This window comes from Citrus clementina, unplaced genomic scaffold, assembly GCF_000493195.1.
Source record: "Citrus clementina cultivar Clemenules unplaced genomic scaffold, Citrus_clementina_v1.0 scaffold_3, whole genome shotgun sequence".
NCBI classification, from domain to species: domain Eukaryota; kingdom Viridiplantae; phylum Streptophyta; class Magnoliopsida; order Sapindales; family Rutaceae; genus Citrus; species Citrus x clementina.
This window is the reverse complement of record NW_006262339.1, coordinates 617,624-632,019: the sequence shown is the minus strand read 5'-3', so window position 1 is coordinate 632,019 and position 14,396 is coordinate 617,624. Positions and strand designations below refer to the sequence as shown.

The window sequence follows — 14,396 nt, the reverse complement described above, 5'->3', positions numbered from 1 at the left end:
GGTGACATGTCCCACTCATGCACATGGACATAAAAATAATTATTACCTTAATATATACGATTGCCAAAATCTGGATGTCCTGTTTATTTCTTTCAATCAAAATTAACACCAATGAGGATAACATGGATGTTCGAGGAAAGTTTTTGACCTTTGGCCAAATCCCCTCGACAATCCCACAAGTGCAATGAAAGTTTTACCAATAAAAGCTAGAGAAGTTTATGGAAGCAAATACCACGAGTTATCTATGTGCTTAATGGTGAGTTAGTCTTCTCATAATATTATGGTATATTAGTCCCAGCTCCCACGCGGCTTTTCTTCTTTTTCATAAAAATGAAATTTAGATAAGAGTTCTCCTCAAAAGTTGTTAGTACGAGTAGATTAGACCTTTATGTTGGGCTACAAACACATAAAGATTTCCAAATGAACTTAGATTGTGATGTTTTTGTAGATTATGCATAAGTGATTAATCACATATCAGCCAAAAAACAACCCTTAATTTTTAAATTTATAAGTTTTTATATATTGTACAAATATATATTTTTATCTTTGAAAAAAAAAAAAAGAACTACTACTTTGGACAAGGACATAAAAAACCAAATTAAGCGATACTATAAATATGAATATCTAATTGCAATATTTATACATATCAATGATAAAAAAAAAAAAAAAAACTTTATTTGATTTTTCCATTTTGATTAGGAAAAAATGACAAGTCTTATTCATGTTAACAATACAACCGAAATGTTGTTTGTTTACGTGGAACATAGACAATTTGTATAAGAGTGGAGCTTCTTACCCCTTTTTAAAGATCTTAATATACCCCTCGTTTCATATTTATGGCTTCATTTTTTTTTTTTTTTGTGAAGTTACAAAATAGACAAAATCAAAACAAAGTTTTAATTAAATTTTACTATCATTTAAAATAGAAAATTATAAACATATTTTCTTAATAAAAATAGTTACTAGGTAATTTATTTCTTCATTGTTTTTAAATTATTTTAATTTCACCATTAAAATTAAATGTATTATGTATTAGAATTAAAAAAAATAATTAGGAGTTCATGATTTACAAAGATACTTTAATTTAATTAAATTTATATCTGTCCTTCCATATATTTTTTCAGCAACAGTACGGCTATGACCTATGATTCAAACAAACAAAAAAAGAGGTGTTACAAGGAAATCAATGGGGGTGCGGAAAGCACTCTTGTTTTAAAACATACAATAAAAATGGCCCATGTATCTGAATTCGGCTAAATGGCCCAAGAAAAATGGGCTTTCATCATGAGCCCTTAAAGTCACCACAAGTCCTTAAACCCTTATATCGGCAAAACCCCCAACGAAACGAAGGAATGCTTCAATACCTCGACTCGCACTCGCACTTGACTCGGTGACTCACTCGGCCACCACCAACGCCAGAAATGGTCAGCTTGATCCCTGAAACCACACAGAAAATATTTACAGCAGAAACTCTTCGCTCCGCCGCCAAACAATCGGAGGGATGCCTCATTGTCCCCGTCCGCCTGCGCCGCGCCATCAAAAGATACCTCCGAGGTTATATTCAACACTTATACAAAAACCCCACCAACAAAACGGACATTTACAACACTAATTAACATTAGAATTTATTTTTAATTTGTTTAGAGCAGGAAGAGCCGCACATGAAGAGGAAAGTGCTGAGGTTATCGGAATCTTTCAACGCGATCAAGGGAGTCAATTTGACGCTGACGGAGTCGACTTCAAAGGAGCTATTTGAGGACCCTTTGAAGTCTGTGGAGCAATCTAAGAGGTGGAAGATCAAAAGCGCTTACGGGGATATTGGTCTTAAGTACAGAGACGATGAGACTATTGCTTATGTTGCTTCTAGAATGCCTGCTGTTTACTCTGCTTGTTACAGAGTCCTTTGCGAGGTATACAAGATTGAATTTTGTTGGTATTTTTGATTTTTTTCCTGACTCTGTAATTATATGTTCAACAAATGAAGGGATTGCTCAGCTTGCCTCATGTGCGAAGTATTGGGCGCAGTCGAAATTCTGAAACTTTGGATTAGAAAATATTGGTTGCCTTCTATTTATGATAGTACTCTGCTAATCTGGGCACAAAATTTTTTAGGTCTGTGGCAATTTAATTTAGACAGTCACAGTGAATTCATAATTAATCCTTTGACTATTAGGTTCGCAGGAGGCTACCAGGTTTCTCTCCTGCAAAAGTATTAGATTTTGGTGCTGGAACTGGTTCAGCTTTCTGGTGAGAACTGGGTTTGACTTCGTCTAGTGGTTTCTGCAGATTGAGATATGTAGAGCTTTTGAGTTTTTTTCATTAGTTGTGAACTTTGATGAGATTTGATTGAAATGTCATCAGGGCATTGAGAGAGGTTTGGCCACGGTCTTTGGAAAAAGTGAATTTAGTAGAACCATCCCAATCAATGCAGCGTGCAGGTCAGAGCCTTATGCAAGGTACTTGCTGATCCGCTATTTATTTTTTAACCATCTTTTGTTAGTCATTTCTAGACATATATACTCGACGGTGCAGTTAGTTTGAATATATTTTTTTGTACAACCCCCGCGGCCCAATACACCTCACCCCCCAAAGAACCCCAAATTTATACAAGAAATCACCAGTTAACCGAAAATTCTGATGTTAATCTGTCAATTATTTTAGGTCTGAAGGATCTGCCTCTGATTCATAGTTATAATAGCATACAAGCACTAAATAAAGATATCAGTAAGTCTGAGAGGGAACACGACCTTGTAATTGCTGTAAGTTGTATCCTTTAAGATTCCTCACTCCTTTGCCTGAGGTTGTTATGTTTTGCCTTTGCTTATATCTTTGTAGTGACATCTTCGTAAAGGGTAAAATATTCCGTCAAACTACTACACTTGTGCATGTCTTCATCATATGTGGCCTTTGGTTGGTTCTAATTACTTTTGATTTTTTTGGCTATGGGGACAAGTCTTATGTGCTTGGGGAGGTACCGTCATTGCAGGACCGAATCACAATAGTGCGCCAGCTTTGGGACCTTACTCGGGATGTCCTGGTATGATTTCAAGTTATGAAGGAGTTTATTTTTTTGTGTGATTATCTGTGATACAGAGGAGTTTTGATGATTTACATTACTATTTACTAGCATGTTGTGCATAAAAAGCATTTACGTATTCATGTTTGTCCCATCTTGACATGCGGGAGTACTTGTTTATCATAGCTCTTGCTGAAGTTAATGTGTTATTGCGGACTGTTTCGGTTTACATGTTTTCCGTTTTCTGTCTGATTTGATACCATTTTATCTTTCTGCATTCAAATTTGCGGCAGGTTTTAGTTGAACCAGGAACACCTCAGGGATCGAGTATCATATCCCAGATGCGATCTCATATATTATGGATGGAGAAAAGGGTGAGTTCATTATTTGTTGCATAAGGCATCCGGTATTTGTTCTTTACGATCTTGCAATTTTTGCCTGTATTCATTTTGACACAACTTTTATGGCTTATTAGAAAAGTCGCAAATATGAAGCCCGCAAATCTAAAGATACAAACAAGGAAACTTCTAAGGACTTGGTGACTCTCAGAAGTGGTGTGCATATAGTTGCTCCTGTGAGTATAGACTTTTGTCTCCCACACATCTTTCCCAAGCTATTATGGTCCTCAACTTATTCACCCCTTTCATTTTTGTTAAATAAATGGTTCTCTTAATGCAGTGTCCTCATGAGGGGCGTTGTCCATTGGAGAATTCTGGAAAATACTGTCATTTTGTTCAGCGCTTGCAGAGGACAACATCACAGCGTGCATACAAGGTGTCTTCTTGATCCATTCTTCATGTGCTCTACTCATGCAAGGTTCACATATTTTATATGTTGTCGAAACGCCAATATTGAGAACAAAGTAGCATTCATGGCAAATTAGTGACCTGCCAATTGATTGGAAGATCACTGCAAAGTGATATTAGTGTTCTAACTGATTAATGTTGTCATAATCCGCCTTTTGCTGATAGGTTTCTCCAATCTGTCAGGGTATTTCACAAGACATCAAAAAATTTTCCCTCTTCTATTTGTCTATTTTTATGTCAAATCATCAAATTGTAGAGTTTATTGTTTGTTGATATTTTCTCTCTTTCGTTCTCTTTTTTTTTTTTTGGTAGCGTTCGAAGAGTGAGCCTTTACGTGGCTTTGAGGATGAAAAATTTAGTTTTGTTGCCTTCAGACGAGGAGAAAGACCAAGGTTTGTAGTCTTGAATGCAGTGCTCAAAATTTGTGAATAGTATTATCCTCTAATGTAACACAACCTCTCTTTAAGTAATTCTTGCAAACATTTTATCCCGATCCCCTTTCACTAGCATTAGTCATTGCCTTTCTGAATTTTGCTTGTGATTTCACTTTCATTTTTAATTCAATCAGGGAACGTTGGCCTCTTGATGGCATGAAATTTGATACTTTGAAGGAGCAGCATGCTAAAAGAAATCCAGAAGATCTTGAGATTGACTATGGTAGATTTCACGCACTCTGCACAACCACACGACACCACAACACCCTCCCACCTCCACAAAAATTTTTGTGATTCAGTAAACTCAACTATTTCAAGTTTTTTGAGTTTTAATATTTTGTTTTTGGCCATGACAGAGGATCTACTTAGACTACAAGCTGAAGCCGAAGTAGAGCCATGTAAGAAAGAGGATTTGGTTAATTATGAGTCCGATGAAGTTCAAGATGACACTGTTGACAGTGACAAAGATCAAGAGAAGGGAGAAGAAGAAACAATCCCTGCTGATCTTGGGGGTGGCTGGGGAAGGATTATCTTCAGTCCTGTTCGAAGGGGGAGACAGGTTGCGATGGATGTTTGTCGATCAATCAAAAGGGATGGGTCAGAGGGCTCGTTTCAACATCTGGTCTTCACACGCAGTAAGAATCCTACTCTACATCGTCTGGCCAAGAAATCTCTCTGGGGTGATTTATGGCCGTTCTAGGTTGGAAAAAAAATCCACATGTTTGTTCACTAGTGTATTATGTGAATCTTGTCTGTAAATACTGTTCTCATTATTTATTATTTCCATAAGAAATTTTGTATGTCTCTGTCTCTTCGGCTTGTGATTTATGTGGTGCAAAGATTTTTTAATGTAAGAAGACCAGCAATTTTGTTTATTAAGTTCTCCCATTCAATATTGGTTAGTTTGTATGGAGAAACTAGCAGTGCAGTCAGACGGACTGCGATGGCAGACTAATGTGTCCACCGCCATAGTAATAGTATGTGATGGTGATACCATGTCGTGGTAATTGGCAAAGGAGCGTAGTAAACTATTTACCCTTGACAGTATTTACCCTTGACAGAAACTAACAGTACATTATGCATAATACTTGAAAGGAAGGGAATTTTATCAGAGTTGAATGACAAGTTGCTGTGTTGATGGTACCCCTAAAAAATGTCATCTAGCAGTAGCAGTTTATTTTCTTGAGGAACAAAGTCTATGAATGAAGCAGGATTCTCTACATTGATTGGTAGACGAGTTGGAGCTTCGTTAAGTTCGGGATAATTCCATTCCAGCATTCTGAAGCTTAGTCAATTCATCGATTGGTTATCGTATTGGTAATTTCTGAAACATCAATTCTTTGTCAAAGTGCTTGTCAGTCGACTTACAATAAATTGTAGGGATTTCATAAGTCTAATTATTTGTCTTTACATTATTGTTGTCGGTATCAAGTCTGTGCATGGAGTTTGAACTTTGACGCAGAACACTCTAGATTCGCTTTTGAACCGCCAGGCGAGTAGGCAACAAAACAAAAACGTCAGAGCTGTATTGTTATATAAAGGCCAAAACATTCCACATAATCAAATATTAACCACATCCTTTTATTTCTCTTTCTTTTACTTTTTTGGCTTTTGTTTTACATTTTTCTCTGCGTGCGTGTGCTGATGCGAGAGCCAGGCTTCTAAACTTTGAAGACCAACAAATCTTTCAACCAATCAAAGAATCATATAATGAACCTTCCTATGGGGATACATTTCATTACGAATACAGAAGCTACCTTTTGAAAAACTGGCCAGAATACATTTTAGAGGAAAAAGGGGAAGGGATTGAAATTGTACATTTAATGATGTCTTAAAGAAAAAAAGATATTCTCTTATCTGTCATCTGTACTGGAACCGCACATGCACATACGAGCCTTATGAATATATCATTTGTTGTCTTCGAAATGCCCAACAACCGAAGCAAAATCCTGAGAGAATTGCTAAATGTTAGGGGACTCAAATACGAATAGGTAACCCATAATTCAGATAGGTTCTAATGCGTCCATCCCAGCTTGCCGTAACAACCACAAGACCCCACAAGTGAGGATTGCTTAAAATGCTTTGGCAAGCACTCTTCAAAAGCTTTAGCTTTGATTTACAGAGAGGTGAAAGGGAAACCGCCTTTGGACTTGCATTTGGAAGCTTCTCCTCAGGCCAAGTTGCTGCACTCTTAGTCATGTACTCTAAAAAAAAATCACGTGCATGCGAGAAACAATCCGATGGAGAGTGAGGCATGTTTTGGTCTAAATCTCCTTCTAGATTTTGATGGTTATTCTGTTTGAGGCTATTTCTCTGCATTTTCTCACCAAATGTTGGGGATGGAAGTGCTCCAGCCGTGGTTTCCAAGCCAACCCAAGGGATAGCAACCGAAACATTGTGGGATAGGAAGCTCTCGCAGGACCAAATGCTCTTTGATCGAGAAGAGGACTTGTCCTGGTTCGAGTAGTTCCAGATGTAGATGTTGGAATCTTCACTGGGTGAGACAACATGTTTCCCATCTGAGGTAAAAGTTGCAAACATCTGGCTTCCTGCAACTCGAAAAGCTGATGCTGGAAGAGGAAACAAATTAAAAGTCAACAATCAGAAACCCACGTTGTAAAGAACTCTAAAAATGTAAAACTTTTATAGGTCTCATGAATGTGAAATTCTGAACAACATAACCCACCCTTAAATTTCCCAACGACATTCTCCCCACAAAGTACTCGGACCAGTGAATCGGCAGACGTGACAATCACTTTGCTGGGATCACTTGGAGAAAACTAGAAGATGAAATAACCATCACATGTCTTATCTCCAGCTAAATTAATGAGAAAAAGCTTAGACAAATTAATTCACATCGACATAAAATAAGAAAACTAGATTTTAACCACCTGAAAGCCAGTTATCCTCTTGCCTGGTAACTTCTTTTTGCCCTGTAAGCAAATTTGATTTTGCTGATACAATTGATTATCTGCCACACAAAACGTGATCAAATGATAGCAAAAAGCTACTGATTCTTTATCTAATAACATTATCTTACTTTGATTTATTTTAGATGACTCAATGACCTAACAATGCAAACAAATATGCAGTTGTCGACAAGTCAAATATTTGCATACCTTTAATATCATAGAAACGGCAGTTGCCAGTCATCGTACCCACAATTCCGCCCTGCCATGATATAGCAAAGAGATTTCTTAACAAAAACCTTCTATTTAATTTTTCACTTTCTTTAACAGAAATTACATGCAGAATTTTGCCTAACCTTTCCATCAGGGCAATAACACACAGCTGAGACTATCTCTCTTATATCGGTGTAATCAACAACCTGACAGCGACGCACTTCCCAGATGCGAACTTTCCCATCGATTGAACCGCTAATGAAATAATTATCATCCACAGGATTGAAAGCAACACTAGTCACTGCATTAATGACAACAGTGTTAACATATCAACCTGATAACATGAGAGAGAAATGATATCGCAGCAATTCAAATGACTAACATCAACCTATTCCCACACACATTTTAGGTGGAAGTGCACAAAAGTATAAGAGGCTCACCGTAATTATTATGCGAAAAAACTCTCAGGCATCTGCCAATTCCGACTTGCCAAAGACGAACTGTCTTATCAGCAGAGGATGACAGAAGAAACTGCAGTGAGTACAACAAAGATATGAGCAACATTAGTCTTATAATTCAATTACATCAAAATCCTAGACGTTTTATCATAGAATGCATCAGCCCAGTAAAATTAATATAGTCAAGTTAACACTGACCCCATTCTTAGACCACGAGAGATCCAAAACCTCACTACTGTGTCCCTGGAACTCATGCAAAGGCTTCTCCAATAAGCGGAAGACCTTTGGTGGTAAAACAACACATGTCAAGTCTGATGATTTTCTCAAACTCTTTGTCTTATCTATTTTCTCTTTATCTACATCTATAGGAATCAGTTGGGAAAGGTGATTGATTGTGAAGTATAGACATGAAGGATCAGTGTCTTGAACATCAAATCCGTCTAATCTCTCATGCTCAATGACCTTCCACACCCGCACCGTGCCATCTTCCCCGCCACTTGCCAAGTATTGTCCATCAAGACTGAATTTCATAGTCAAAATTGACCCCTCATGTGCAAGAAATTCTTGTCCTGTATAAAGGGATGATAGTTCCCTTGATTGTTTTTTCACTGGATGTACACGAACTCTTCGCATCCTTTGGCCTAAGGTTAACTCATGGTCACCAGGCTTCAGAGTAGCACTCCCATGTCTGTCGATAATTCGTGCCATGGCACCTAATTTCTTCAACCAGCCCCTCTTCACTTTCCTTTTTGCATCAACCAAATCCCTTGACTCCTCATCTTGTCTACTCGGAAGCGGCTGAACAAAAGATGATGATGACCCAGGTGTTCCCAGAAACTCATCAAAACTAACGGATTGACTTGAACCTGATTCCTGCAGTCTGCTCTCTATCTCTATCTCATCTTGATCATTGTCACTCACTACCAAGTCCGCTCCCTTGCCCCAGTCATCGATTCTACACGCAGCATGATCCTTCAAAGTAAAATGTTCTAATACTTCGGGTGCTTCACACAACTTGGAAGAAATGGAAGATTGACTGAAGTGTATGTCATCTCCAAAACCAGAAGTCTTAACACTGCCCCACTATTTTCTGTAATTCTATCTACATCCAGCTGAGTTCTAACACGTGATTCATCCTCTGAATCCTCCGCATTCATCAAACTTTGATCCAAAATAAAGCCCATTAACTTTAAGAACTTACTCCGCCTCTCATTAACACTTCGAGGGTATCCAGTCCAAATTTCAGACTGTGAATAACACAGAACACTGTCGGCCAGGTGGTCAACACTGGAACTACAGCCCTCAGAACAATCCGAATCACGATCAGACACATAAGAGATCTCTTCAAGGGTATCAAAGAATTGTTCCTCTTCCTCTTCGTTAGACACACCCGCCATATTTCGCGCAATTGAGGCTCAACCCATTAACTTCTGAATCAAAATATGTATAAAAAAGGGAACTTTATCTATCAATTTACAAACTTTCCAATTAAATAACACAGATATCACGGTCGCTTAAAGAAGAAAAACAACCCAATAAATAAAATCGATCTAACGTAGGCAGATCTTGTAACATATTAAACAGCTCACAAGAATGACAAAACCAAAAATTTCAACCGCATCTAACTAAAATTACTAAGCAAATCGAATCAAAAAACAAAACAAGCAAGTGATTTGCTGACCTGGGTCAACAAAAAATTCTAGTCAAGCTCCCCGCACCGGAAATGTTAAAAGGGTTCATTCCCACCTCCGAAATGACCTCTCCCTTGCAAAAGAAAGCCCCCCCAGTTCCCACTTGAAGAGGCAAAGCATAACATAAAAACAGAACTTAGAAAAAAATATTGAATGAAAAAAAAAAATACAGCACTGTATCTGTCCGTGTATGGATTTTATTAATTGGAAAATCAAAGAATAGAAAGGTCAAAGAGCCTCGGTTTCGAGGTGACGGCGAAGACAGCAAAAGGAAACGTCCTCAACGATGGTGGTGAAAAGAAAATCATCGAAGTGAAAGATGGATTGATTGACTGACAGTATTTATTCTTTTTCTTTTATTTCATTCAACTTTACCGTAACACGAAAACAAATATAAATTGAAAATTCTTTGGGCTGTACTTTGTAATTGTCGATTGGTTTGGTTTGGTTGGTTGAGTTGGTTGGTTGGTACTTTTTTGGTCTCATTCGGGCATGACTTTTTGGTTTACTTTTTTTTTATTTTTCTTTTGAGAGGAGTTTTTATTTTTCTAATTTTTTTTGTTTTCACCGATAACTCTTGAGCGTGCATTGCTTTACCCGTCGGTCTGTTTAATTAATTAATTAATTAATTAATTAATAATATTTTTAACTTCAAATTGGTTCTTTTATTAGAGGTTGTGAATTGTGAAATGAATTAATTGCGTCGGCTCGAAGCTCGTGAAATGAAAATAAGCAAAATGTCCCCATCAACAAATAAAAGTATAAGGTCAACTCGCGGGTTTGACTTTGAGCGTTTTCAGTGGACTCGGTCTTTTGATTTTTAATAATTTTTTTCCTTTCCCAAGTAGTTTGTAGAACTTCGTAAGATTTAAGAAGAATTTTAAATTCATTAACAAAAATAATATCTCGAATTAGAAAGAAGAGAGAACTATTTAGTTGAAATTCAATTACTAGCCATTATTTCCTTAGTTTGTTGCTTACACCGACTAATTCATGGTAATTATAGAGAAAATTGATATTTAACCGTAACGGCACAGGAGAGTGACGAAAAAAAATAAATAAGTGGGACAAAAATATAGTAGGAGGTGTCATTTTTGTTGCTCTCTTGTTGCTATTATGATCGAATATCATGGCTTAAACGAGGTGTTGTATTTGTAAATAAAGGTAACGATCTCATAATTAAAGTGTGATATATCACACGGAAGTATAATATCATCATCAATGATAACACGAAGAGTGGCAGCCCTCGGGCGTGAGTCAATTTTGGCTTAAGTTTGATGATCAAATTGTTATTATGAGTCGAGTCTCGGTTGAGTTTCTCCCTCCATTCAATAATAATTATGATAATAATATTTGAATTAAGCAAAATTGAGGTCAACCATGGAGACTTGCTAATCAATCAATGCAGGTCAAATTCAAATATGGCAGCTTCTGTCCAATTTTCATTTACACCCTTCAAATAAAAACATTTCGGAATGTTTGTTAAATAGTATTATTCAACTAAACGCAGCAGCAAAATTAGCTATCTTTTTTTCATTTTGAAGCTGCGGCTACGTTGCATACAAATGTATGTAACAGACACGAAATAATAAGCGTTGGATTTTGATTCCGAAATCAAACGGGTGTGGATAAATGTACATAAATAAATAAAAATATATATGCGGCGGCGAATCTATTGAAATTTTAAGATATTTGAAAGTTATTTTGAAAAATTTTATAATTAATTTTGGTTTTCGGTAATTTTTTTAAATAATTCCTTTTGGCTTTTCATAATTTTACTAAAACTATTTATTTGAGCTATTGATTGACACTACATTTAATAAAAGTTAAAATTATCATTTTTCACTTAAAATGTTGATAACACTAACGATTTCATTACATTTATAAATTCCTAACTTATTTTTTGAATTGTCTATTTTTATTTGTTTTTAAGTATGTTTTTTTTGTGTTTTGTAGGTAAATACCTCGATTCATTATGCTTGAATCGAAAAAAAAAAAAAAAGGGCCGTTAAATTTGGATTATAGATACTCATAAGCCTTTGGAAGAATTGCTAGTCCTTCGATCTAAATTAATTTTGAACGACTGAAATTGTGCCACGTTACAGCTTATCCCATTTTTTGGATCTTGCACAAAACAAACAGATGGAGTGCATATGACATTAACACCAAGTTCACATAGTTGAACAATGGATAATAAATTTAAGGTCAATTAAGAAAAGTGTTTGATGAAGACGAATTACAAACAGAGACATAGCCTATATGACTTATTGGCATGAGGATCCATTAGCAATATATATAACATGTGAAATTGAAGACAATAGATTTGGAAGTGAATATAGTAAGATTAGCAGTTATATGATTACAACAGGTAGAATCAAAGTACCAAGATGAATTACCTGATAAAATTTATGATGTAAAGATAGATGTGTTATTGGATTTTTGAAAAAATTATTGGAGAAAGAATTTTGAGTCACTAACAGTAATAAATGTAGAAAGAAAAGATTACTCAAAATTTGCTTAAGTGGATCAATTATCATTAGCAACAAAACCAAAGAGTTGGGTACTTTTGAGAGTGCATCCTTAGGGGAAAATTGTTGACCTTTATTTTTAACAATATTTTTCATGATGGCCTACCCTAATTTTTTAACAGGATCTCCAATGCTTCGTTAGACAATCAAGTAAAATGTGACCAGGTTCACAATAGTATACGTGGTTTAGATTGATGAGTTGTCATAGTTGTATCAATAAGATGAGACTATAAGTTAGCTCGACAAGTTTCATATGAGATAAGTTTATCAATAGCATAATCAAGATTTGGCAATGTAGTATGATGAAGTAAGGTTACTCAAGTGGGTTCAAAATTATTATGTAATGCCATGAGAAATTGTATTAATCATTGACGATCCTGGTAGTTTGAGAGTTTTTCTACATCTATAGAATCATTCCACTCAAGTTTATAAAGTGCCAATGATCCCAAATGAATTGCATAGGAGAGTGAAAGTCATCAATTGACTGATCATGTTCTTGTCTAAGCTAATGTAGAGTTAAAAGTAAGAACTGATAGTAATATGAAAGATTTGTGGTGGTATAACAGTGAGCAAGAATAATTTGGTTGTGTCAAACCAACCAAACTAGACATGAATAGATTGTTATGATGTGTTTATGGAACCATGTGATTATTTGATGATTTTTGCTATCTCAATCCTCAAGATGATCAACAAATTTATTACTATCCTCATCTTCTTTTTTGGACTAGCTGAACAATGGTTTCAACAATATAGCACCACAATCTTCGACATTTAAGAAAATTAGGAGATAAGCCAAATATCAAGGGATATTGTGAAACCTAGATTTTTATGGCTAAACCCAACACGTGAACAATACACACTATCAAGAGGGAAAACAAAAATTTCTTTCTTTTGGCTAAGAATAAAGAGTTAGTAAGAAACTTCTTTAGCCAAGCAACGAGAGAAAGTCATCTCAGCTCTCCTTTGTTATCCTTTGAAAAAAAAGCAGGACAGTAAGGTTGAGGACTACCACATGCCCAACTATAAATACAAAAAGGCGGTTGGAGTTTTTCTTACATCCCAAGCTCATGGGTGTCACCATTAAGGGATTAGAAGGCAAATTACTCAAATAACCTCACTTAAGGGATGATTAGCCATTAAATGAACTCCAAGTGTTCAAAAGGACCAAAAGGACCAAAAGGATCCTCAAACACACCCCACAAAAGACCAAGAGTTTCTCCAAAAAATAGTAACTTCTTCATTATTAAAAAATTAGTGTCATCTTCTTCTTCCCAAGAGCTTAAAATGCTATTGCCAACGCTTTAAGGTCCCTTGGACCTTGAAGCCATTACTTTATCACCTAAAATCTTACTTGAGCATTGGAGTGTGGTTGCCGACTACCGCTATCTCCATCTCTAACCTCAGTTTGAATACAAACAGTAGTAAGTATTTTTGTATGAACTTATACACACACGCACACGTATATATTTGTGTCAAGTCTTTGGGGGTATTTATGTAATACTTATTATAATAACCTGTCTTTAATTTATACACAAAGGGCTTGTTTGGTTATTGTATTAAAGCACCTTATTGTATTAATTTTACACAAGTTCATGTTTGGCAAATAAAAAACTACAGGACCACCACATTAAAAGCCCAAACTAATGCGGCTGTTGCCGCATTAGCTAAACCCGACTCACAGTTGGGTTTAACTTAATGTGGCAACTACTGCTTGTTTTGTTTTGTTTTTTTTTTCTCTCTCCCTTTTTGCTTTTGCAACTATCGCTGGAGCCTTGCTTTTTGACTTTTGCTTTATAATAATAATAATAATAATTATTATTAAATATAACTTTTAATTTAATATTATTTTTATAATTTTATATTATAATTATTAATATAGATTAATAAACATGTAATTTATTATTCAATATTATTATATTATATTATTTTTTACATTATAATTTATTATAACTAATAATAAATAGTTAAATATGAATAATATTAATTTAAAATTAATAATAATATAAAATATTAATACAATTTAAGTATATTAATATAATATAATATAGTATAATATTTAATTTAAATTAATCAAAAAATTTATTACAGTACAGTGTAGTACCAAACATTGTGCAGTATTATTATAATACAATGCTAATACAATACGATATAATACAATACACCAACATTAAAATAATGCAATACAGCATAATACAATACATGTACCAAACGCACCTAAAGGAAATTAAAATATTGAGCTGGCTTGTGTTGGCATCATCGATTGCATCACCTCCTGCCTTTGGATTGGCAACCGACCAATTATAAATCTATTTGATGAAAGATGACTTGATGAATCAAAGAT

General features: G+C 35.4%; 2 protein-coding genes across 2 annotated transcripts; one reads left to right on the top strand and one right to left on the bottom strand.

The window, feature by feature from the left end:
* Positions 1 to 1,345: 1,345 nt before the first annotated feature.
* LOC18046830 (methyltransferase-like protein 17, mitochondrial) lies at positions 1,346 to 5,131 on the top strand. Its single transcript, XM_006439210.2, has 12 exons — positions 1,346 to 1,554; positions 1,645 to 1,910; positions 2,174 to 2,247; positions 2,362 to 2,456; positions 2,662 to 2,759; positions 2,954 to 3,037; positions 3,310 to 3,390; positions 3,492 to 3,590; positions 3,695 to 3,790; positions 4,135 to 4,214; positions 4,391 to 4,479; positions 4,613 to 5,131. Exons 1-12 carry the CDS (start codon positions 1,422 to 1,424, stop codon positions 4,954 to 4,956), a joined length of 1,539 nt encoding a protein of 512 aa, XP_006439273.1. The 5' UTR covers positions 1,346 to 1,421; the 3' UTR covers positions 4,957 to 5,131.
* A 956-nt stretch (positions 5,132 to 6,087) lies between these two features.
* LOC18046829 (WD repeat-containing protein YMR102C) lies at positions 6,088 to 9,961 on the bottom strand. The gene is given in 9 exon segments (XM_024188242.1): positions 6,088 to 6,826; positions 6,943 to 7,036; positions 7,148 to 7,227; positions 7,376 to 7,427; positions 7,522 to 7,679; positions 7,819 to 7,909; positions 8,035 to 8,906; positions 8,909 to 9,263; positions 9,518 to 9,961. Coding segments are annotated over 8 exon segments (2,265 nt in total). The 5' UTR covers positions 9,234 to 9,263; positions 9,518 to 9,961; the 3' UTR covers positions 6,088 to 6,233.
* Between the last annotated feature and the right edge of the window lie 4,435 nt (positions 9,962 to 14,396).

Excerpts from the sequence above, each read along its gene's own strand:
- LOC18046830 (XM_006439210.2), top strand. The coding sequence starts at position 1,422 with ATGGTCAGCTTGATCCCTGAAACCACACAGAAAATATTTACAGCAGAA. Across the intron at positions 3,591-3,694 it reads GTGTGCATATAGTTGCTCCT|TGTCCTCATGAGGGGCGTTG; the intron begins GTGAGTATAGAC and ends CTCTTAATGCAG. Across the intron at positions 4,480-4,612 it reads AGATCTTGAGATTGACTATG|AGGATCTACTTAGACTACAA; the intron begins GTAGATTTCACG and ends TGGCCATGACAG.